General features: G+C 38.5%; 2 protein-coding genes and 1 long non-coding RNA gene across 7 annotated transcripts in view; 1 reads left to right on the top strand and 2 right to left on the bottom strand.

Moving 5' to 3' along the window:
* Positions 1–333, bottom strand: part of LOC133616585 (uncharacterized) — a 2,860-nt gene extending 2,527 nt beyond the window's left edge. The window contains exons 1-2 of the long non-coding RNA XR_009816879.1: positions 181–333; positions 1–51 (exon numbers count right to left, since the gene is read on the bottom strand). The exon at positions 1–51 is cut by the window's left edge and continues 89 nt beyond it. This is a non-coding gene — a long non-coding RNA (uncharacterized lncRNA). The remainder of the gene's footprint in view (positions 52–180) is intronic.
* LOC133616584 (5-hydroxytryptamine receptor 3A-like) overlaps positions 1–556 on the top strand; it is a 13,753-nt gene extending 13,197 nt beyond the window's left edge. The window contains exons 7-8 of the mRNA XM_061976038.2: positions 1–133; positions 188–556. The exon at positions 1–133 is cut by the window's left edge and continues 153 nt beyond it. Of these exons, the coding sequence (XP_061832022.1) occupies positions 1–133; positions 188–401 (347 nt within the window). The 3' untranslated portion in view covers positions 402–556. The remainder of the gene's footprint in view (positions 134–187) is intronic.
* Positions 557–5,564: 5,008 nt separating this feature from the next.
* rubcn (rubicon autophagy regulator) overlaps positions 5,565–26,227 on the bottom strand; it is a 46,461-nt gene continuing 25,798 nt past the window's right edge. For 3 of the 5 annotated variants that reach the window (XM_061976039.1, XM_061976040.1, XM_061976042.1), the window contains 11 exons: positions 25,066–25,173; positions 24,491–24,565; positions 21,720–21,780; positions 20,127–20,259; positions 19,905–20,050; positions 19,003–19,067; positions 18,673–18,911; positions 16,713–16,774; positions 16,482–16,635; positions 13,962–14,055; positions 5,565–8,443 (listed from right to left, as the gene is read on the bottom strand). In XM_061976039.1, the coding sequence (XP_061832023.1) occupies positions 8,307–8,443; positions 13,962–14,055; positions 16,482–16,635; positions 16,713–16,774; positions 18,673–18,911; positions 19,003–19,067; positions 19,905–20,050; positions 20,127–20,259; positions 21,720–21,780; positions 24,491–24,565; positions 25,066–25,173 (1,274 nt within the window). In that variant the 3' untranslated portion in view covers positions 5,565–8,306. The remainder of the gene's footprint in view (positions 8,444–13,961; positions 14,056–16,481; positions 16,636–16,712; positions 16,775–18,672; positions 18,912–19,002; positions 19,068–19,904; positions 20,051–20,126; positions 20,260–21,719; positions 21,781–24,490; positions 24,566–25,065; positions 25,174–26,227) is intronic. The other 2 variants (XR_009816880.1, XM_061976041.1) reach the window with 2 other exon arrangements.

Raw genomic sequence — 26,227 nt, 5'->3', positions numbered from 1 at the left:
GTTACCGTTGGCAGGAGGACAGTCCGCCTCCTTCTGTGGTCCAGGACAAACCTTCAGAAGGTCAAAGTTCATCCATCAGGACATCAGCCCAGAACCCAAGCAGCAACGAGGGTAAATGCACATTTTCTCAAATGTTGTGTAAAACTGGGATCTTCTTGGCTGATCCTCGCTTGAACTTACCAGGCAGCCCTGCGATGGCCGAGCTACAACAAATCTGTCAGCACCTGAGCGAGCTACGTGCTCAGGTGAGCTCGACGCAGAAGGAGAGCGAGCTGTACGAGCAATGGTGTCACGTCGGCTACGTCCTGGACTTCCTGCTCTTCCGCATCTATCTGCTGCTCATCTCCTGCTACGCCGTGGTCATCATCACCATGTGGTGCATCTGGATCAGGCAGTTCTAGAAAAAACAATGCAAGTATTGTGATGTTTGGGCCACCTTCACACATGTTAGGATGCCATGGCATTGGTGGCGCCCCCTTTGGGCTGTGGTCAAAGTGCTTCGGAAGACAACCAACTCATGCAGAAATGCTAATATGTTATCATATATCTTGTAATAATATTATTCCCATTATATTTTCATTTTATTACTTTTTTCCAACCTAATTACCCCAAAACTGCACCTCTGTTCTTTGTGTTATTTAATTCTCATGTTTCTGTTTTATCTAGTGTTTATCTAGTGTTTTCATTTCTATTTAAATGTTTTATTATATATTCTAACTTTATATAAATATATATATATTTTTTAATACTTTGTAGGACTTTGAGATTTTAACAAATGTAAAGTGCGTTACAAATGCAATTCATTATTATTATTATTATTAATTCTCATGTTACGACTTTAATAAATATTTCCACTCTATTTTATAAATATTTTCTTCCTGTACATTTTTCTCACATAATGTTCCCATATTTTCACTTACTTAATAGTACAACAATTATATATATATATATATATATATATATATATATATATATATATATATATTAACATTACAGGATGATATATTCAGGAAAAAAAGTCTTAATATTAACAGAAAAAAAGTTGTATTATTAGGAAAATAAAGCCAAATTATCATTTTAATTTATTTTTAAGGGAGTTTTGTGTGTGTGTGTATATATATATATATATATATATATATATATATATATATATATATATATATATATAGACAAATATAATGTATACATAAAATATGTTTGTTTTCTCATTATATCACACTGAAAAATAACTCAATAAAACACCCATTAAAAAAATAAAGACAATAACAATTTGTCTTTATTCTCTTATTACTTTTTTCTGTTCATACTATGACTTTTTACTCCTTGATATTTAAACATTGAATGTTGAATATTTAGTATTTTTGATTTTACAAGTATTTAAAATGTCTTCCCATTATATATTTTCTCGTAATTTAACTTGTTTGCAACTTTATTCTAGTTTTGTTTCCAACATCATGACAACAAAAATAACTCAACAGAAGTCCCACTAAAAAATAATTACATGGAAAATACAATTTAATACAAAGACAGTTTTAATATTCTGTAATAAGACAACTTTAGTTGGAGTTAAACATTTAATTTTGATTCCTTTTAAGTAAAACTGCACCTCTGTTCGTGTTATTTAATGCTCATGTTACGACTTTAATAAATATTTCCACTCTATTTTACAAATATTTTCTTCCTATACATTTTTCTCACGTAATATTCCCATAAAATTTTCACTTACTTATTAATAGAATAACAATTTAAAAAAAAAAAGCAAATATTAACATTACATGATGAAATATTCAGGAAGAAAAAGTCTTAATATTAACAGACACAAGTTGTATTATTAGGAAAATAAAGCCAAATTATCATTTTAATTTATTTTTATGGGAGTTTTGTATTTAGTTATTTATATATATAATGCGAAATATAATGTATAAATAAAATATACATAAAATATGTTTGTTTTCTCATATCACACTGAAAAATAACTCATTAAAACACCCATTAAAAAAATAAAGACAATAATAATTTGTCTTTATTCTCCTAATATTACTTTTTTCTGTTCATACTATGACTTTCTACTACTTTGATATTTCAACATTTAGTGTTGAGTATTAGGTGTTTTTGATTTTAAAATTATTTAAAATTTCTTCCCATAAATTATTTTCTTGTAATTTAATATTTCAACTTGTTTGCAACTTTATTCTAGTTTTGTTTCCAACATCATGACAACAAAAATAACTCAATAAAAGTCCCATTAAAAATAATTACATGGAAAATACAATTTAATACAAAGAGAGTTTTAACAACTTTAGTTGTAGTTAAAAATGTAATTTTGATTCCTTTTAAGTATATCTTTAGCACAATATGCATGATTATTACAATCCAATACCAGCATAAAAAAAGAATAATAACCCTGTGTTGCCGCTCACAGAGGTAGAGAATATTTTTTATATTTCCTTTATTATATTGTGGTTGGCATTGAGCTGACCTGCATCAGCCAGAGGTATTTCAACCATTATTACGTATTTCTGTTTTCTCCCGATAACAAAATCATTGTTATTTTTAAGATTGTCATCTTGTTTTTATGAGAATCCTATAAAGCACTTTTTATAAGATCATTATCTCACTATCGTACGACAGAATAAATAAAAAAAATACTGCCGAAAAATCAATGGCTGCAGTACAACAATTTATAGGCTGGAGCACAGCGCAGGGATGTAAAGTGTGACCTGCGGGCAGTTTTCTGCTCACAGATGGGGTTTTTTTACCCTCAGCAAGTAACAAAAAGATATAGCTAAACAGGAAAAGTTTACAAAAAAAATAAGAAAAAAGACCAGTAGTTAAATGAGAATATTAGGAGAATAAAAGTCAGGTTTTTATTTTACTATTACTAAAAATTAAAATGTTCTTATTAAATTGTATTTTACGAGAATAAAATCATAATATCAACAGGGAAAAAGTCATTTTAGAACCATGGAGTTTAAATATTTATATATTGGGGTTTTGTTTCCAGTTGTAATATTTCAAGAAACAAAGAATAATGTCAAAAAGTTTTATAAAGTTGGGTTGGTAAAATGTGTTGTACAATAATAAAGTTTAAAATACTCTCTGAGGAATAAAACTAAGGAAAAAACGACCATAGAAATGTTTAAATATTCGCAAAAAAATTAAATAAAAAAAACAGAGAACATTTTGAATAAAAAAGCAGTACTTCGACAAGAATTAAGTCGTAATAACAAGAGGGAAAAATGTATTTTAAATAAAGATTCAATGTTAAAGAAAGAATGTGTGTAATATTTCAAGAAACATCCAAGTGGTAGGAAATGGATGGATGGAAATATACATAATAATCTTTCAATCTTTGTAAAGTTAGGGTCGGAAAATGTATGTTACGAGAATAAAGTAAAAATATTATGGGGATAAAGGTTTAGTACGAGAAGAATGTTAAAATAACAGTAAAAAAAAAATAAAAAAAAATGTAAACAGCAACAATTTAAAAAAGCAGTAATTTAACAATAATAAAGAAGTTTAAATATGAGCATAATAAAAGGTGTGATCTTGAGAGAAAAGTTATTTTACAAGAAAAGAAAATATACTATTATGAGGGGGGAAAAGTAATTTTAGAAGCTTTAAAGGGGAACTGTCCTTTTTTTTAAAATTTTGCCTATCATTCACAATTATTATGAGAGTCATGATGACTGTTGGTTTTTAATTGGTTTTTTAATGCATCCTAAATATTAAATAAATGTGAAATCGAAAAGTTTGCTTACAATGGAGCTTAGGGGAGCCGCGCAATTCCGCCTACAAAACCCTTAAAAAACATCCAGACGCCTTCATTGAGGTTTTACATGCATGATGTAAGTATATATGTCATGTAATAACGAGTACATTTATAATAACATGTAATATTTACCTATTTGGATAATTTTAAGAATAAGCGGCACATTAATTTAAAAAACGCATCGCAACGTTTGCTTTTTTTTTTTTCTCAACTGCATCAACAAACATAATAAAACATCACTTACTGTATAATGTCTGCTGTCATCAGGATGCCGACTGATAGGATGTTCATATATTCCCATTTGGCCTTGTCCAGCTGTTTTCTGATGTATACTATTCATGTTTAAATAACATTTACTGCAAATGAATATCGGCTTCCTTGACTGCTAATAATCGGTATTGGTCATTAAAAAAAACGTGTCAGTGGAGCTTCAGTTTTGATGGTGAGAAGAGGTGCCAGCAACGAGACAAGGTGAGAGTGGACTGGGTGAGAAACGGGCCACTAAAAACAGTTTTCACTTCACTGTTCGGTCTGAAAAGCACTAACACGAAAAGTTGTCCTGACAATTTTCAGAGTAAAAGTTGGGATAGGGTCGGGCATACCACTAACTTTGAATATGTAGAAAATGAATGCATGAGGTGTGCACTGGTAGATTCTGCTCAATTGTACTCAGATGTCATACTTTGTCAAATGATGGTTATGGGTTAATAAAGCCATTTCCCTGGAGTGTTTTTTAACAAGAACCTAGCTCTAAATCAGATAAGTTTTATAAATGTTATTATATGCAATGGTATTACCTCAGAAACAATGTGAATAGACTCCAATAATGATACAAAATGTTTTGTTAAAAAAATGGTTTTGCTATTTTAGGGATTTCCCACCTTCATATTTGACAGCCAAATATTAGTCTTGTGTACAGAATGTGTATCCGCATTGTAAAATGTGTGAATCATTGTAGTTTGCAATTGAAAATTCATTTTATTAGCACAATTTAAAAAATGCTTCCGCTAATGTACTGAAAATGTTTTGTACTTTTTACTTTATTTTTTACTGATTAATATATACACAATAATTAAAAACTATTGAGATTATGAATTGGGGTTTTTACTTCAGTATCCAGTTATGACATAAAAAAATAATTTCATTACTGAATTGAAAAATAATTATATCATTGTGCTATTTTAATTAAAATATGTTCCACTTTGTATGTATTAATTTAGCGCTTTATACATCACATTCACACATTCACACAATGATGGCGAAACCCATCAGGAGTAAATGAAGTGTCTTGCCCAAGGACACAACGGCCTTCACTAGGATGTTGGAAACTGGAATTGAACCTGGAACCCTCAAGTTGCAAGATGCAATATTATTTCATTGTAATAAACAGCGCAATGCTTGCACTATTGCAAGGATAAAATAATGTTAAATGTTTTACACATTGAAGTTATACTTTAAAAAAAATATGTCATTACATTTTTGTTAGGCTAACTCTTCTCTTCCAATTAAAAAAAACAAAAAAACATTTGTCTGTCCAAGCATATTTCAAACACTAGATGGCAGTCTTGGAGCTTTTAAGTTGAACATGAGCTACACCCATGTTTTTGTATGGGTGTGTATGCAACATGGGTTATGAATATTACGGACAAAAACATTGCATAAAATAAATAAAATACGTGTTTGTAGTCATTTTGTCCATAATAATGTAAGAGCCCTTGAACCCTAAAGAGATAAAAGTGTACATTGACTGTGACTTTGTTGTCTCATGTGAATGGAAAAAAAGCATCCCTCATTAACAGTCTGGCCAGTCTTTTATTGTAAATAGAATTACAAAATAACACAAATAAACAATCTTTATAACAATTTAAATCTCAATAAAAGAAAATAACTTCATCTGCAGTGCACTTGAAATGGTGCCAACACTTTAAAGCCAAAAAGTGTGTGCTAACCACTGAAAAGGAACCGGTCAGCTTGGTTTGCGTCGGTTTTAGGGACTATAGTTTTGGTCTCGTTAACCCCAACAATCAAAGCCGATAAGTGCAGCTGCAAATATGATGCAACTCGAGAGCATGTCACCGTCCAAACAACCTTACAGTTAGGTTGATAGTTGGTTTTTTTTATTGATACTATCGTGTATTTTGAATATCTGTACAGTTGTGCAACCCGAGTGACAGACGGAGGCGTGGAGTAGGAACATTTCAAAATAAATCAACAAGAAAAGAACTTCGCAGTGGCATTCCCCTACCCACACATCAGTGCAAAGACCCGGAAGTTCTCCAGGAAGGCCAATAAGTTGAAGTGCTGTAAATGTGTCCTTCTCCCGATTAGGCAAAGTATGACATCACTGCATCAGATAGCTTTAGCTCAACAGCTAAACTCGGTCCCTAATTTAGGATCCCCTGGAGCATGAACTTTGACCGGGCTCTAGATTTGTCAAAAGGTTCCCGTCCAGTCCTACAACTCACCCACTCGTTCTTCTATAGATGCATCTCTTCAGCTAGATTTAGCTGTAGCTTAGCCTGGTACGCTAGCCCTGCAAAAATGTTTTGGTCTTGAGTATCTCTGTGGCTAAAACATTTTAAAATAAAATATTCATTAAAACATACAGTAACTGGCAGGAATATACATTGTAAATCAGCCATAGAATAAATCTTTTTGTAACATGAAAAAAAAAAAAAATTCAGCCATTTTAAATCAAAATCAAACATTTTCGCTACGCCTGCAACGTGTAAATGCAATAGTTGACGGAAGTTAATCACCGTAAATGCTCCAATTAACGCCTCTAATCAATTAACTGTACACAAGCAAATAACTGCAAGGCAAAACATTAGCGTTAACAGCAGTGGCTGTAGGCAACGTCCTGACGTATTGACTCCACTAGATGGCAGCAGCTGCATTAGCAGTACCACGAGTGGTTTGTCTACCTTCACATTCGCTTTAAAATGTTGGTGTGAAAGTCATGCATGCTGTTTACACTACTAACTAGTAGTATTAATGCTGACTCAGCACTTTACTCCTTACCGCTAACACCTTGGTTCTGTGCTGCAAAATGTACCGTATTTTTCCGACTATAAGTCGCAGTTTTTTTTCCATAGTTTGGCCGGCCGGGGGTGCGACTTATACTCGGGAGCGACTTATGTGTGAAATTATTAACACATTACCGTAAAATATCAAATAATATTATTTAGCTCATTCACGTAAGAGACTAGACGTATAAGATTGCATGGGATTTAGCGATTAGGAGTGACAGATTGTTTGGTAAACGTATAGCATGTTCTATATGTTATAGTTATTTGAATGACTCTTACCATAATATGTTACGTTAACATACCAGGCACGTTCTCAGTTGGTTATTTATGCCTCATATAACGTACACTTATTCAGCCTGTTGTTCACTATTCTTTATTTATTTTAAATTGCCTTTCAAATCAACTCTCTTGACCTATGCCCAGACGCAGATGAGGAATAATCTCCCTTTTATTTATTAGTATTATTTTATTCTATTTTTATTTTATTATATATTATTATTATTATTATTAAATTTTTATGTTATTATTATTATTATATTTTTTTTTTATATATATCTGTCTGTCTCTGGCCTCGTATGTGTGTATGTGTGTGAGAATGTGTCTGTCTTTGTCGTCTTACTTGTTATATAATTGTGCCATTTGTCCCTCGTTGGTGTGACCTAAGTGGGGTGGGAGGGTGGGTTTTTGGGTTTTAAGGGAAAAGGGTGTGAATCATTTACTGACTTTAAAATTGTACTGTTTCGACTTGCACTTTTTTCTGTCTATTTGAAAATGCCAATAAAAAAAAGTTGGAAAAAAAAATAAATTGCCTTTCAAATGTCTATTCTTGGTGTTGGGTTTTATCAAATAAATTTCCCCCAAAAATGCGACTTATACTCCAGTGCGACTTATGTTTTTTTTTCTTCTTTATTATGCATTTTCGGCCGGTGCGACTTATACTCCGGAGCGACTTATACTCCGAAAAATACGGTACTTGTAAAAAAAACGGACCATGTGGTCCCACTTTCTTATGCACTCCAAACCATTATTAAAGTTATTATATAATAATGACCAGTTATTGCCTGCTTCCAATTAACGTCCCGGCTATAATTACAGCATTTACGGTATACATAAAATTAAAAAAAAAAGACAAATATCCAACCTGGGTATTTGATTAGCTGTCATGTATGCGTCTTCCATGTCTATAGGGGAAGAACTTAAGTGCCAATAAAGTAAGCAATCTTTGGCTATGCTGTGTGCCGCTGCAACATGGCTTGCCCCCATATTAGAGGAGTTACGGTATCGACGTTGGTCTCACCTGACGTGGCAGCAAAGCCGCACCAGGCCACATTTCTTTCCCCCCCAACATGGGACGCATTCTCCAGTGTTAAGTGCTAAAGCGTCAAAGGTGCTAACAGGGAACACTTGTTGGAAATCAACAGCAGTTAGACACACAAAATCAGGACAGAGTCATTACAATCATGGTCACATTGTGCACTTCTTCTTCTTGCCTCCATGTTTTGGCGCTAACTCCCGCCGCCCTCGTCCTCTTGCTCCTCCATGTTCCTGCGCGCCATCCTCTCTCGGCGCTCTGCCAGTCGTTGACATCGAGGGCATTCCGAGCTGGCCTTAAAGCAGCTGCGGTGGTAACACGCGTGGCACTCTGGGAAAAGAGAGAGAGAGAGAGGGATGATCAAAACTATAAACAGAGCCAAGGAAGAGGGAGCAAAGATCACATGGTAACCAGTCTAACCAGTTCGCCTCGGGGGAACGGCGGCAACCAATCACAACGAGCGGGGCGCTATAAAAGGCGCAGAGGTGAAAAGCGGCGAGGCAGAGGGGAAAGAGGCAGCAGGAGGGTGAGACGGCGGCGAAGCAGGGAGCGGCCGACCACGCCTTTCACTAGTTCAGACACGGAACCGCTACACAAATTCCACGCTTTATGATCCTTTGAGGCACTGACACAAAAAAACGGACAAGAAAACCATTGCAAAAAATCGTTTATTGCATGCTGAAACTTAAATAACAGACACAAATGAAAAATAAATTAAAAAATGAAATGGCTTCGCAGACGGAAAGAACGTGCAAAAAGCTGGAGTGATAAATGTAGGAGTGACGCTGCAGCTTTAATTAACCACCAATTGCCACCGCAGGCGAGTTACCACAACAAACAAAACCAAATAGTCGAGCCACATGACCGCCACCAAGTAACTCCCAAACAGGAAGTGAAAGAAATGTAAATCCACTCGACCGCCTCAAGCTTGATGGAAAAGCTCAAACTAAAAAGGAGCTAAGACAACATGAAGGACTGCCTCATTAAAAATAACGTATACATATTATCTGCTACCATTATATAAGATACTCGTTTTTTCCTGGATAACCGTCTGAAAAAGAGGAGTCGGTTTAGAGATACAGTGGTGTTGAATATTTGCCTTTGTTTTTGTATACCGTCTTGGTTATTGAACGGCCAAACATTGAGCCTCAGGGAAAGTCTTATCCCTGCAGCTATAGCCGCCCTTAACAGCAGGTCTGACAAGCCTGTAAATGTGTTGGTCATGTTTGATGTCTTTTTCTTATTTTTGTTTTGTGATGTGTAATGTCTATTGTTTAAATGTACGGCAATGAAAATGAATTTCCCCAACAGGAACCAATAAATCTAAATCTAAAAATCTAACAAAGTAGTCGGTTTCCCTCCGGGGAATCTAGTGTTTAAACAAAGAATCCCCCACGTTGGTGACTCAGTCTCAGTGCGTTTTGTTTTTTTAATTAGCTGCAAAATAAGCCACCGTGGGGCCAAAGAAAGTTGCGAGTGTCCACACTTTGAATTCAAGAAAGTTGTAGAAAATTACAAAGTATAGCTCTGCGCCCTAAAATATACTTTTTTATCCTTTTCATTTGTTATTTAGATGTATTTTACATTGTCGTCTACATTTAAAAATTTTCGGCGTCGGATTAGGGACTCATTTAATTGACCTTATTTATTTTGGGCAAAATGGCTTCTGTTTGAGTACGATTCGTTTTTTTGCATATATGCATACAAACCAATCGGTGGCACAAAATGACTTCCCTAATGACTTACAGGCAAGTAGGTCTGAGCTTTTCTTCCTGTCACTCACACAAATGACTTCCCTACAAGTGAATCTGCGCTTTGCTTCCTGTCACTCACACAAATCACGTCCCTTCAAGTGAGTGTGAGCTTTTCTTCCTGTCACTCACACACATGACTTCCCTTCAAGGGAATCTGAGCTTTTCTTCCTGTCACTCACACACATGACTTCCCTTCAAGGGAGTCTGAGCTTTTCTTCCTGTCACTCACACAAATCACTTGCCTACAAGTGAATCTGCGCTTTGCTTCCTGTCACTCACACAAATCACTTCCCTTCAAGTGAGTGTGAGCTTTTCTTTCTGTCACTCACACACGACTTCCCTTCAAGGGAGTCTGAGCTTTTCTTCCTGTCACTCACACACATGACTTCCCTTCAAGGGAGTCTGAGCTTTTCTTCCTGTCACTCACACAAATCACTTGCCTACAAGTGAGTCTGAGATTGTCTCCCTGTCACACAAATGACTTCCCTTCAAGTGAGTCTGAGCTTTTCTTCCCGTCACTCACACAAATGACTTCCCTACAAGGGAGTCTGAGCTGTTCTTCCTGTCACTCACACAAATGGCTTCCCTTCAAGGGAGTCTGAGCTGTTCTTCCCGTCACTGACACAAATGACTTCCGTGCAAATGCAGTCTGAGCTTTTCTTTCTGTCACTCACACAAATGACTTCCCTGCAAGGGAGTCTGAGCTGTTCTTCCCGTCACTCACACAAATGACTTCCGTGCAAATGCAGTCAGTGCTTTTCTTCCTGTCACTCACACAAATGACTTCCCGACAAGGGAGTCTGAGCTGTTCTTCCTGTCACTCACACAAATGACTTCCCTACAAGTGAGTCTGTGCTTTTCTTCCTGTCACCTTTGACGTGCAGCAATTCAACGACTTGCTCAAAAAAATCGATGATCGATGAAGCAGAATCATCATTAAGTATTTAAAAATATCAAATCATTTTTAGGTCATTATCAGTTTTTTTCCCCCCCAAACAAAATTAATAATACTTTCTTATAAAAAAACAATAAAAACAAACGGGTCCGGGAAAAAAGATGCGTCTTATAGCCTGGTCAATACTTTATGTCTAACTATGCTAATAATCCACACATTCCTCAAATAACATTTTAGTTTTACCATTAAAGAAAACAATCCATTCTAAACTCAATTTATCTTTCAGATAAAAAAAAAAATTGTGCCCCACTCCCAAAAAAGCTGAGGCAATAAATAACAGAAAGATCAACGCAAGTTTTTACTGCGTTGCAGCTTTGGTAACACATTCATTTAAAGAACCATCTCTGGGTTAATGTGTTACTACATTTGGTGAATGTGTATCTCTAGCTGGAAATGACACAAGAACGTTGAGTTGCTATTTTCATTGTTTCGCTTTTATATTTAAAAAAAAAAAAAAAATTGACACGTGGGGGGTACTATGTCTTCCGGCTGGCCTGGGAACGCCTCAGGATCCCCCGGGAGGAGCTGGACAAAGTGGCTGTAAAAGAGGGAAGTCTGGGCTTCTCTGCCTAGGCTACCGCCCCCGCGACCCAACCTCAGATAAGAGGAAGATGATGGATGGGAAAAAAATTATACTTCTTAGACCAGGGGTCGGCAACCCGCGGCTCCGGAGCCGCATGCGGCTCTTTGATCACTCTGATGCGGCTCAGCAGCTAACTTGCTGAACCGCCCAATATTCCCGTGAGACTTCCGGATTTCAGTGCCTCTCGCAGAAAACTCCCGGGATTAATATTTACCGATTTTCACCCTTACAGCTTTAATAAGAACGTGCCATGATGGTACAACAATTGGCGCCCTCTACAATCTGTATTAACAGCATGCCAGCCCAACACTTGTATTACATTATACATGTGCTGCTTGCAAACGTACGTGACAGCAAGGCATACTTGGTCAACAGCCACACAGGTTACACTGACGGTGACCATATAAAACAACTTTAACACTCTTACTAATAATGCGCCACACTTTGAACCAAAACCAAACAAGAATGACAAACACATTTTGGGAGAACATCTGCACCTTAACACAACATAAACACAACAGAACAAACACCCAGAATCCCATGCAGCCCTGACTCTTCCGGGCTACATTATACACCCCTGCTACCACCAAACCCCGCCCCCACCCCAACCCTGCTCCCTCACACATCAACACCCCCTCTGTGCGTCGGTTGAGGTGGGCGGGGTTTGGTAGCGGGGGTGTATAATGTATCCCGGAAGAGTTAGGGCTGCATGGGATTCTGGGTATTTGTCCTGTTGTTTATGTTGTGTTACGGTGCAGATGTTCTCCCGAATTGTGTTTGTCATTCTTGTTTGGTGTGGGTTCATGTGTGGCGCATTATTAGTAAGTGTGTTAAAGTTTTTTTATACCGCCACCGTCAGTGTAACCTGTGTGGTTGTTGAACAAGTATGCATTGCTGTCACTTACGTGAGCATGCGGAAGCCTCATACAACATGTGGCTGATCAGGCACGCTGGATGTCAGTATGCTATACCATGACGCTGGCAAGCGCCATTCATTCAAAACCCGCGTGCCGCACCAGCTTACAAATTCCATATAAAGGTATGGGCAGCGTGTCTGAGACCCCTGTTTTATACATAGCACAAATCAAATAAAAAAAACTTTGAATGCAGAGTTATATCATTTAAAATTAAAAAAAAAAATTTGCGGCTCCCATTGTTGTCTATAATTTGTGAAACTGGTCAAAATGGCTCTTTGACTGGTAAAGGTTGCCGACCCCTGTCTTAGACGAACATTTTGTACAAAGAATCCTGGTAACTCCTAACATAAAATTACCAAAATGGTTGTATAATTGCAATACTAGATACATACTATCTAATGGGAAGGAGTATAAATCTTTTGAGGCTATGTTTTTTTTTTCTGTCCTCTTTCAAGTACACCCTAGTCTGGTTGCCAGAAAATTGCAGGGTACAACAAACAGCATCTTTAACCTACAAAAATACATTTAAGTGTCCCCCCGGATCCTTCGATTTTACTGAAAAAGTTTGGAGACCCCTGATTTAGAGTCTTCAATTCATTTAAAGTGCATTTTTCAAATTGTGCGCAGAAACGAGGAGAACAGGCAAATGCCACACAAAGTGTCACTTCCAGCTAAAAGACCAGATAAACATTCTAACCAACTCGAAATGTGCGCTGAGCATGAATTATTTTGGGCTTTGCTGTACCGGTACATAACCTTTATTGCTCGTCTGCACCACCGCCTGTCTCCCCTTCACACGTTTGCCTGCCTCTGGTGACTCTGCGGGCTCGGCGCGTCTTGCGAGCTCGCCAGTTGGTCTGAATGGGAACGGGATCCGCTTGTTCACCCGTCTGCGTCACCTGCGCCTCTTTTTCAGCTTCCCTGTCTTCCACCTCTAAAGCCCCGCCTCCCATTTCCGACAAAGCTTTCTTGACATTTTTTTCCATTTCTTCCTCTTTTGCTTCCGCTCTGCCTTCATCCTCAGAGCCTACTTTAGAGAAAGTCTTGGCTAGCCCAGCTAACCATGTGTCCATTCTCCCTTGTCCTGTTCCGGCGTCTTCTAAACTGTCTTGACTGCTGCATGTCTCGCTGTCACTGCACTTCCTGTCGCTCTTCGAGAGGCTCTTTTTCAGTCGCTCTAAATGGAGAATTTTAAGTAAATTCAACCTTCTTGCCCGCCCATCCTCACTTTCCTCACTCGTTGATCTTTCTTTGCCGCAAACCTCTCCCCCCTCCTTGCTTTCTTGATCACTTTCTTTCCCTTCATCCTTCTCAGACTCGCGCCTTCCAGTCACCTCCTGCTCGTCCTCAGCCTCCTGATGCCAGGAAAATGCTTTTGCTAACTTCCCAGGAGAGAATCCCCAAAAAGCTCCCTCTTTATCCTGTTTGGGGTCGGTTTTGTGTGTGAATGTTTTGTTCCCGCCCTCGGCCCATTCTAAATCCTCCTCGCCCCCCTCCCCGTCCCGCCTGTCCTTGGAGAGGGCCTTCGCTAGCCTCCGAGGCTTAGCGATCTTCCAGTCTTTCCAGATAATGGGAGCGGAGCGACGGCGAGGCGGCAACTGTAGGCCACCCAGGCCCGCTACCATCTGAGAGGGCTCACCTTCGCAGCGCTGGCACTTGCTCAGTTGAAAGGGGAAGATGATGTCTTTGTCGTTGCCGCAGAACTCGCACACGAAGCCTTTCGCCTGGCACAGCTGGGGAAGATCAGCGGAGACGTGAGCTAGAACATTCGTACTGGACACAGCTGAAAATATGCTTTTGTGACAAATGTCTTTTGCACAACTACGGTAGAGTAGTGCGTTCCGCGGCGGTTACGTTCAAAGACCAAACCAAATGTCGAAAAAATGTGAACAAAACCCATAAGAAGCCCTAACAAAATGCATATTGCCTATGATCTAAACCCTTTAATATGCCTCTCGCAGTTATTAAACATTTAAAATGTCAGTATTAAACAATAATGATAAGGGTTGTCCCGATACAACTTTATTTTTTACTTGTGATACGAGACAGATATCGCAGCCTTTAGTACTGGCCGATATCGATATTGATCTCATACTGATTGATCTACATGAGTCATATATACTTGTATTATTTTGTACTGTGGACTGTTAGAAAAAGCTTGATTAAGTGGAATTATTAAAACAGAACAATTGCAGGTAAAATATTAACCTATTTATTATTTACCGTCTGGAATGCACTTATGCTGTTGTCAGAAAAATTGTATGTAAATTATCAAAAAACTTTCCGTTCTGAGTTCCCAGTGAACAGACGAAAGCTGTCTTTGTTGCACCAAGCCAAAGGCTTGGAAAATTCTGCTGTGTACGATGGGAGGGGAGGAGACGAGAGGGGTTATCTATTGTGATCCAAGACTTGCCCAAGCTTGATCCAGGACCAGTCCAAGCCATCTTTTTCTTTTGTGTTAATGTGACCAAAAACAATGGCTGTTTACATACCCCCCATTCCTTTAGAAACAGCTGTTGTGTAAACAGGGAATATCCAAATAAATGAGGAGACGTGAACCTTTATTTGTTAGAGCGTAATGACACTGTACAAGGGTACAAATGTACACGTTTCTCCTCACTGAGCCAAATTGAATTCTGTCTCTGTTTGATTCTTTGCTTCTTGTCTGTTTTAATACATGTCATCAATGTTTAAACCTGACAGCTGTCTTTAAGTTCAAGTGGAGTTGCAATTGATTTTAATTCATTAAATTAAGTTCATGTCGGAGTAAATTGAATGATGTTGACACTTTTTTTACTGAATACTTTTTAATACACCTCTGCCTTGGGAGACGTACTGTATGTGTAACTATAATTATTTGATACTTGTTTATATTGACAAATGTCCCATTTGAGACTGCAATATTGTCCAATTAAGGACACTTATTGGTATGCCAAGCTTGGGTGTTGTGTAGCTGCTAGCGCTTAATAGCCTATAGCCTACCATGTTTACCCTTTGTAAATGACATGTCTAAAATACAAGACCAACCTTGTGTGCTTATTGGAGGACATTTAGATGTTAACTGGCTGTCTAGCTTTGCACAAGTAAACACACTGCATTTTGTGTGAATAAGCACATTAAAATGTAAATAATTGAATGACAAGGCGCTTCATACAATTGTTTCCCCCGAATGTATTCCTGGCCACGTCATGCTCTAAAATATGCGAGCAAAATTTCCTCCGTCACTTCTGGTGGCTCCGTGGCGGACGTCATTAGTAATTGCAGTGCAAAGATGTTGGGTTTGAACCCTGGTCTTGGTTGAACATTTGGTACATTTTTTAAATTTATGTTTTAATGATGTTAAAATTGTTTAATATGCTAAATTTCAGGATATTAATAAAAAAGTGGACTGTTACAAAATCATGCTGATTATCAAAGATGTTAGATGAGTGATAGTTATCTCTCAATTAAAGCTTTTGTTATTCTGGAAATACATTCTGTTTCTCAAGGTAATTTAATTTATATGGTGCTGGGATACCCATGATTTCAGCCTTTCAAAGTTCCTCTTGGACAATCAAATTGTTGACCTTGGTATTTGTCAAAGAGGACTGCTTGTATCAAAGCGCTTATATTGGATATTTTAGATGCAAGATGATATAGATTGATACTTTATTTCTTATTTTTTGCTGATATCGGACAGATATCTGATCTATATCAGATTCGGGCACGCTTAAAATGAGTGCTGTTCAACGACAATTTTTAAACAATCTGATTTTAATTTTGAATAATCGCAATCAATCGCAGAAATTAACTTGTTTGCATAGTTTAAATCAACTTAAAAATACCCACTATATTGACACAAATGCAGTTTTATTGCCAGAATGTGACACACAAACATTTTTTAATTGTTTTACTTAAATGCACGTCATGTCATGTATTTGCTCGAAAATTTCTGACAGTTTTGTTTAAAACGTGCATTTTGAAAGTGAAAATTGCCAGGAAGTTCACCAGTCAGTCTTATCACTCATCTTTGCACCGGTGAGGACTGAAAAGCTATGAAATAAAACTATACAAAATTATTATCACTTTAAGACCAGCTGTGAGTACTGCCTTGTAAGAAGACAGGCACCATTTGGTATCACATAATCAACTGTTCATAAGTTTAACAAACTTGACTTACCACACAGCCTGCTACGTGCATGGTGCCGAGTTTAAGCATCTCCTTCATCCGTGGGGCCAATTCCCCGTTGCGCACGGAAGTGAAGTCATTTAGGGAGAACAGGTGAAGGTCCTCTGTCAGGTGACCGGAAAGACTGTCAAAATGCTCAAGAACCCTAAAACAGGACAAGCACACACGACACATGACACAGGACAGCATTTGAACCAAGTCATATAGCAGTTTAACGCTTACTCCTTTGCAAAGCGACAGGTCTTGAAGAGATTTTTCATATGAAACAGCTGCATCCTTAAAACCTAAAAAGGGGAGAAATAAGAGGATGATTTTTAAAAATGACATTTGCTTCACTCACACATTAAAATATCTTCGATAAATAGCAGTACAGTGGAACCTCGATTTACAAATCCCTATATTTGCAAACTTTTTAGATTGCGCCAAATATGACTGTGCGCGAACCATGTCTCTGTGTTCATTCATTCATTCATTTGTGTCTGGCTGGCAGCCATTTTGTGCTTGCTCGTATTAAAGAGATTGAGAAAGGTGGCTCTGTACAACAGCAAGTTTTGAAATGCGATGAGAACAGACATTTCTGGAAAAAGATGCCAAAGCAGACTTATTTCACAGCGGAGGTGAAGACTACCTCTTGTTCAGCGGCACCTCTTTTTTTTTAGGTTTATTTGAAATAGGGACAGATACAGAAACATATATATCTGAAACAGTCATCCAATGTATGCATCATAGTGTTTGTAGCCAAAGCTAATTTACAACAGACCTAAAGCACACACATACACAGCCCCTACCTTGTACAGCCCTCCCTTATGTCCCTCTGTCGGTCCCTTTTTAAAGGATCAGCTCACAAGAGGATCTCTGCCAATGCTAATTTACTGCCTGTAAGTTGATTTTAGTTATGTAAATTGTTGTTATTGTAGCAATATGACTACTTAAAAAAAGATTTTTGTGACTTCTGAGTGCAAAGGCACTAAGGGGACGTTTTTCTGTGCGCGCGCGTTGCCAGAGCTGTGCATACAGAGGACAGCAGGTTGTTGTGGTGGCAAATTTTGGTTAATTCACCACCTCCTTGTTATGTTTGTTTAAAATACAGTACTGTATAGCACTTTATATTGTGTTCAAAGTGTGCAAACCTGAACTAAAACAGGCACTTTTGTCGAGGCTGAAAAATATTATTCATATTTACATTGTTTCTTATGGAGAAATTTACTATACAAACTTTTCGATGTACGAACCATGTTCAAGAACCAGCAAAGTTTGTGAATTGAGGTTTCACTGTAAAACTACATGAGTCAACCTCTTCCTACTCGTGACCGAATATAGCAATATTGTCTTCTCAGCATCACCTTAAGGGGAACTGCACTTTTTTTTGGAATTTTGCCTATTGTTCGCAATCATTATTAAAAGACAGATGGATTTTATTTTTTTATGCATTCTAAATACTAAGTAAACGTAAATAAAAGTCTGCTTACAACGGAGCCAATGGAAGCGCCACTATTCCGCCTATAAAATCCAATACATAGCCATTCAAAAACCGCCAACAATACTCCATTTACAGTTCGTGACTTGAATATTAACCAATGGTTAGTGATATTGTTATTATAAGCACAAACGCAGACAAACTATTTATAGCGGCGCCGTAATCACTACGGTGTGTCTGTTTACATCATCATGTGTTCTGCTGCTTCCTCGGTCTCTGTAAGTTCATTGTAGATCATAAATAATGCATCTCACCTAGACAGAAGAAGTCTGAGTAAGTATTCCGACAAGTTGGTACACTTTGACAGTCATTTAGGACCTGAAAATGGCCAGAACGACACAAAAACATGCTTGGCTGTGTGCTCCCCCCGGCCCCCCTAACACATTAATTTAATAGTTAGAATGCAAAAAAATTAAAAATAAATACATTCATAGTCATGTCTTTCATAATGAATGTGAACGATAGGAAAAAATTTCAAAAAAAAGGGAATTTCCCCGTTTAATAACCGCAATCAAGCGCATGAACAGCTTCCTTCACTCTGATTCCAATATATTTACAGGCCACACAGCTACCATTATTACACGATTAGGATCATTCACACCCAGCAGTCGCATTTTGGTCCAGGTCACGACTCATATGCTCATTTCCACTTTAAACATTTGGTGAATTAATAATGCTCAAACCAATCAAATTACAATTACTCACACGGACAGACTCCAGCGCCTTGACCTTCTTGTAGAGACCACTATTGATGTCATTCGGGTTGAAGAGTGGGTCGCCAGCAATCTTGCTCAGCAAGTCACGGGCAAAGTTGCTCACGTAGTATCTGCCGAAGTCCCACTTCATTAGAATTCGACCGGGAACCACAGCCTGGGCGTTCTCGTGGCAGCACTGGCAAAAGTAACGGCCAGTGTACTCGCAGTAACGCAGTCTCTTGATGTAGTCTGGGCCACAAACACAAGGGTCAGTCGCTCGCTATGGAGGTGTGTGAGAGCGTAAACCTAAATAAGGTATATAAACAGTTAAGTACTGTACCTGGGTCAACGCGGGTGCCGCAGCCAGCACAGCGGTAATTCTGTTTAGCCACGATTATCTTCCTCCTGGCGGTGGAAAAGCAAATTTTTCTTACCTTGTTGGGTTTCAAATAGGGATGGGCGACGTGGCCTATAATCTGTATTGCGATATATATATATATATATATATTGGAGCCTCCTGCGATAACAATATATATAGCAATACATTTTTTGGCATATAAATTATAATAGAAACATTTCAAAACGGGTTACAAAAGCTTCTATTTTGGCCGCTGACATTTGCGGTAACATATTCCGTCATTTCCAGTTGTATTATTTTTCTAAAAATTAATATTAATGTAATTTAGTTTATTTGCCACCGTGGAGGTGAGAATTGCTGACTTAGAAGGGACATTGCATTTGTCGTCAACATGCATTACCATGATATAACGGCCAAGTTAATGTCATTTATATTATATTGTATATCAGCTATATTGTAAGTACATATTAAAGGGGTACCGCTGTATGAAGACAGAAAAAAAATTAAATAAAAAAAACAACAACTGGGATTTATATAGCGCTTTTCTAAGTACCCAAAGTCGCTTCACACCTGGTGGTGGTAAGCTACTTTCATAGCCACAGCTGCCCTGGGGTAGACTGACGGAAGCGTGGCTGCAATTTGCGCCAACGGCCCCTCCGACCACCACCTATCATTCATCATTCAAATCACCGGTGTGAGTGGCACCGGGTGCAAAGGGTAAAGTGTCCCGCCCAAGGACACAACGGCAGCGATTTTTGGATGGTAAGAGGCGGGGAGCGAACCTGCAACCCTCAGGTTTCTGTCACGGTTGCTCTACCCACTATGCCATGCCGCCCCTAATCTGTATGAAGACAGAATGTCAATAAAAGCTGGTGCTGACGTACTTGGGTGGCGGGTGAATGTTAAAGATGATCTGCGGTCGTGGCGGCGCCCACTCCAGGTTCCCTCGCACCCGTATTCGTAACTTATAGACGTCGGCGTGTTCCCCATCATCGGGTGAGATGGGCAGAGAGTCTGGGATAGGCAGCAGCTGAGGAACCACGGACAAAAAGGGTGTTATGACTTTAGTCGGTGGCATCATCAGCTGTGTAAACAAGAAGGCTTACCTTCTGCGGGGCATCCTGTTCTGGAACCAGCCAGTCGAGCTCGGAGGCTGCGGGGAGCTGCATGCCCTCAAACTGTCGGAGCAAACCCATGGCGACCGACTCAGCTGAGTTGGACTGAAGGAAGGAGGTGGAGCTGCACCAGGAGAAATGATAGAATTGATGCAGGGACGAAAAGATTAAAAATTAAAGTACCAATGACTGTCACACACACATTAGGTGTGGTGAAATTTGTCCTCTGCATTTGACCCATCCCCTTGTTCACCCCCTGGGAGGTGAGGGGAGCAGTGAGCAGCAGCGGTGGCCGCACCCGGGAATCATTTTTGGTGATTTAACCCCCAATTCCAACCCTTGATGCTGAGTGCCAAGCAGGGAGGTAATGGGTCCCATTTTTATAGTCTTTGGTATGACTCGGCCGGGGTTTGAACTCACAACCTACCGATCTCAGGGCGGCTGTACCAATTAGGGACATCCAGATCAATATTTTTGGCCACAGATCCGATCCCATTCGAGTCCGGATACGATACTTTGACAATAGATAATAGAAATGAAAATGTTTTCTAGCAACGAACTAAAAAGAACACAATAACACATTTTCATAAAGCTAACAGTATATAAATATAGAATTGGTTAATATTGTTGTAAATCAGGCGTATTACATTTGTAGTATTAAATGTTACATACATTTTGTGACAAAATAAAGTGTTTAATGCACCTATTTAAATTATTTGGGTTTTGAGCGCAAAGCCTTCCTGTATCCACTGACTTAGTAATCAATAACAAAAAACACCCAAAAAGTGATTTTCTAATAAGAAGAAAAAGAAAAAGGTCATTCTAATCACTTTAGTATCAGTGCATACTGATACTCTACTAGGTATCAAAAGACTCGACATCTGGATCGATCACCCCTACTTTACATTGAAGCTTTAGCGGTTAGCGTCTTGTGAGGTCCTGCTTGGTGAGTTTGTGTCATGCTTAGCCATTCCTTTTTCTCTATGCATGTTTACTTCACGTAGACATGCAAACACTAGGACACAGGTGTGGGCTTTGCAGCTCATCAGCCGATCAGTTAAAAAAGGGAAAATATCAGCCCCCGATTCGATCCCAATGCAAATGCATTTAAAAAAAACATATTTTTAAAAACACATTTTAAGTTTTTTTCAGTCGATTTTTGAAAATTATAAATATATTTAGAATTGGAATAAATACAAATCATGATTAGGATGTGAATCAATTGCAGGGTATGAGAGATGGCCATAGAAAACATGTTTTATAATGGATTCTTAAAAAATATATATTTTTCAAATATTTTTTCTTCACAGTTGATTTTTATTTTTTTATATTAATTGATTTAGAATTGTTAGGCCACTTCCAAAGTATTCATGCAATACATCAAAATAGATCAAAAGTAATGCTCTTAGAGGCATTGATGTAACCGTTATATTATTGTTAATTTATATTGCATTAAATTGAGAGGGAATACTAATATTTTGGTAACCTTAGTGTGGACCTTGTTAGTTGTGCGTGTGTGCCTAATAAAGTGTCCGGTGAGCTTCAGGAATGCTCGCAACAGGAGGAACAAAGGCTTTCACTTACATGGACTCTGAACTCAAAAAGGACCTGCTGCTGGAGCTTACGCTGCGCTTAATGTCTGCTTCTGGAACAAATAGCCACACACCCATCATTGAGACAATATAGTTCATGAACCAGTCAAGTTAATAAAACTGACATTTCAAAAAGGAGAATCAGAGCTCTTCTATACTAACAAGTATCAGCAATCAATCAGCGGAGGATGTTAGTAGTTCACTACTTACTACAGCTCAGCAGCACACAGAGCAAGATATTGCAACAATACACACAATATAAAGAGAGAACTATTTCACGTGCTATGATGAGGGCTCTGTTTTGTTCTTCTGAGGCGAAAATCACAGGACAAAAATAAAGGATGGATTAAGTGTGTGAATGCAATGTATATGACAGCTAGGGCTGGGCGATAAAACGATATCAATAAATATTGCGACAGGCAGGTAATCAATATCAATAAAAAATGTGTTAAATAAAACGTTCGATTAATTTTTTTCCTTTGTTGGAAAAAAATTGAAGTTGCGAAGTAAGGTTGGTTGCATTGACAAAGGCACTCGCTCGCTGGTAACCGAGCACAGCAGGAAGTGATAGCCAATCAGGTAGCAGTATCAAGTTTGCTTGCGCCATCTTGTTGTCTCGGGGTTGATTCTTTACTTGGAGTGAGAAGAGAAACTAAAAAAAACAGTGCTGCAGAGAGCAAATAAATTGTTATCACAGGAAAAGTTACCTTGACAGTCTGGCAGATTTTTTAAAAATGGACAGTAGTTTAAACAATGTGGACCACATTAGCCGCGCTCACCCTTTAGAGCAGAGCCGTAACTTCCTGGCACTACACCTGCAAAAAAATTATTTTCAGATTTCTTTTTGTTTACATTTTCACACTTTGCACTATTTTGTTACACTTTTTTAAGCATTTCTTACATATTTCTTATTTTTGCACTTAAATTTTAAGATGTCATTGTTAAGTGTTGTTTACATTGAGTGCTTTCCACGGTTGTGTTGACATTTCTTGTCCTTTCTGCCTTTATAGCCGACGGGATTATAATCAGAGGAAGGTTACGTTTTAAACAAAACATTTACCGTATTTTCCGCACTATAAGGCGCACCTAAAAACCTCAAATTTTTCAAAAGCTGACACTGCGCATTATAATCCGGTGCGCCTTATATATGGACCAATATATATTTCCCCGTAGAAGGAGAAGCGCGCAGTGCATGCTGGGATATATGACTGCGCGAGGCGTGCCGTTTCATTTCCATTTGTGTGTTTATGTAAAGACCCCAAAATGGCTCCTATTAAGAGACATGCTTTCAGGAAGGCAGGAATTGTCACTGAACTGCTAGACAACAGCAACACTGACTCGATTAATGAAGACTTCTGTCTCGTCGAAGACATCATATATCCCAGCATGCACCGCGTGCTTCTTCTACGGGGGAAAATGACGTCGGTGGCTGCTTACCGTAGAAGAAGAAGCGCGCGATGCATGCTGGGATATATGACTGCACGAGGCGTGCCGTTTCATTTCCATTTGTGTGTTTATGTAAAGACCCCAAAATGGCTATTAAGAGACACGCTTACGACGCAGAGTTTAAACTCAAGGCGATCAGTCACGCAGTAGAACACGGGAATAGAGCAGCAGCAGGCATGTTGGATGCCGTATTCGCCAAACTGTTTAATTCGGACACTGAAGAAGAAGAATTTGAGGGATTCGTGGATGAGGAATAACTTCATAAAGTGAGCTTTACATGTTTATTTTGTGTGTTGTGTTGTGTGACATTAACGTTTGAGCTACGTTGAGTTATTGATATATTGTTATTGCTTTGCACTATTTCGAGTGTTACTGTATTGTGATTGCACTAACGTTTGATTTACCGTAAAAGTATCAGACTGTTTTGTACGTGTTTATTGAATGGAGGAAAAGTTCCCCTCCACTATGTGATATAAATGTTGCACTACATGTTATACCTTGCTGTTGTTAAAAGATAAAGGAAATACTACGTCACTGACTTTACCTCGGGGGAAATAATAAAACAGCTGTTTATTCATTATGGGAGTGAACGGAGTTGTCAGAACACTGGTTTGTAATCTATTAATAAAGTTTGACTGACCTGATTGTTTTGTTGACATTCCCTTTAGCGCAGCTCCATCAAATGGATGCATAACGTAACCTCAGCCTTTACTGTAGCGTCTATTCTATGCGCCTTATAAACCGGTGCGCCTTATATATGAACAAAGTTTTGAAATATGCCATTCATTGAAGGTGCGCCTTATAATCCGGTGCACCTTATAGTGCGGAAAATACAGTACATTTAATATATTTTTCTACTAATCCTTGTTTTTGATAGGTCACAAAAAATAATTATCGATATCGACCGATACAAAATATTTATATCGTGATACTGTTTTTAGCCATATCGCCCAGCCCTACTTGTTGAAAATAAACAGGATGATCGTGTGGATGAACACGCAGATGGGTGGTACAGCAGCTACATAGATAGACTATCAAATCACATAAACCTTACACAAGCATCCCTAAACACTAGCACAGCACAACAAACACCAACGCAGGCAGAGAGCGGGCTCAACTCCAAACTGAAAACTTGAAATGCGACAATCAAACACAAATGTTTACTCTTTTACCAGCTGATTGCTGTTAGCCATAGCCGAAAGGCAATTGGCTATGAACTGTTTACCAGGAAGGACTATAAGTTTCAGTTGGGAGTCGAGCAGTGCGTTTTCCTCCCGGAGGAACCCCGCCCCCTCTTAACAGCCACCCAGCAGATACCTGAAAAAAGGGAGGCAAGTGACAGGGAGAGGCCGTTCTGAGAGACCGCCAGCAGGGACTGACCCTCACAGCCATCTGAGAAACAGAAACTAACACTCAGCACGACCGTCACCAGAAAGCACCAACATTTCAAACGAAGACTGAAGGTGCTGCATGCAAACACACAGGACATATGTGGACAGCACATCGTCAGGTGTGGGCCCCAAAGTGCAACAACACATTATCTGACATGCAATGGAGGATGGGTAAGAAACCTCCAAGAAAGATGTGGACTGAGGTCTACTCCTTTGTACTCCCTTTCGTCACGGGCAGAAAACATTTTACTAAGATAAAAACATTAAAATAGAGCATAAATGCTTGCCTACACCAGACATACCCTATCAAAATAAAACATTCCAAAGTCAGTATGTAAAACTTCAAACCCTGCGAGTCTGCACCCTTTGGGTTACCAGGAAGCGCGGGAAATGATTGATGGGGACACGTTAAGTTAGCAGTATGAAGGCGATGTGGTGATTGGCTTATGACAGCGCACTTATAAATCCAGCTCAATCAGGGTTACCAGTAAGTCTTTTTACCTCGTAGTTCACACTCCTCCACCTCCTCGGCAGAGTCGGAGTCAGACAGGCCATGAAGGGAGTCCTGGGAGCTCCTCCTCGAGCCGCCGCTATCGGTGGAGTGGAAAACTAAAACAACAAAAATGGAGGCACATAGTTGAGTATTACATATTCAATTGACTGAGTAGCGGTCTTGGGGTACTTGTAGAGATAGGTACCTTTCACATTTGAACCAATACAATATCAATTCCCGGTACTTTACTTTAGAGTGTTTATGTAGTAATGAATGTTCATTTGTTTAGAAATAAATAAATAAATAAATAAATAAAATTAAAATTAAAATAAAAAATAAAATATATATATATATATTTATTTTTAACATTTAATAATAAGCTGATAATGATACCATGGTGTCCAGTTGTTATAGCTTGTTTTCTTACACATCATTTCAGGTTGTCAGGAAGTAGTCTTTGCCATTAAGTTGAATCTAGTAGTCCTGTCTTTTGTTGAGTCCTACAAAGTATTTATACAGTAAGTATTGTACTTATTACAGACCAGAAGTTTGATTGTAATGTGTATGTAGGCCTGAATCACACTGCAAGTCAATTGCAATATTTTTGGCCACGTGACCTCCATCAGATTTTTTCATGTCAATGTGAACAGTGCAATTCCGAATTTTTCAAATCCGACCCAAGTCTCTTACGTATGTTGATATTAATCAGATATGTATCCAGTGTGACTAGACCGTGGCAAATTATATAGTGGACAAATGAGCAGAAAACAGGGGAAAATAAAGTTTTAGGAACTCACGTCAATTGTCCACCACCTCTGTCTGACTGCTTGCCCACATGTTCTTTCGAGCAGATGCCGAAGCAAACTGTGAGAGCCAAAATGTTTAAGCCTTTCTTTTTAATCTTTTACATGCAATAATTCGGTTCAGAAGATGTTGACTTTGATTGCACAAAATCTTTTAAATTGCCACAAATGCGCCAGGACTGAGACTTACTAGAATTGAAGCCATTCCATAAACACTGCAGCAGGTGTGACATCATGACATCATTTCTGCATGCGGGTCAGATTGTGTTCACATTACACATTGCATTTTCCTTGGTCATGTGAAAATAACCTGAATAGGACATCCTAACCTGCAGTGTGAACATAGCCGTAGTTGTAGTTTTGATGG

The sequence above is a fragment of the Nerophis lumbriciformis genome, linkage group LG14, assembly GCF_033978685.3.
Source record: "Nerophis lumbriciformis linkage group LG14, RoL_Nlum_v2.1, whole genome shotgun sequence".
NCBI classification, from domain to species: Eukaryota; Metazoa; Chordata; class Actinopteri; order Syngnathiformes; family Syngnathidae; genus Nerophis; species Nerophis lumbriciformis.
Note: the sequence above shows the minus strand (reverse complement) of the source record. Positions and strands in the feature narration are given on the sequence as shown.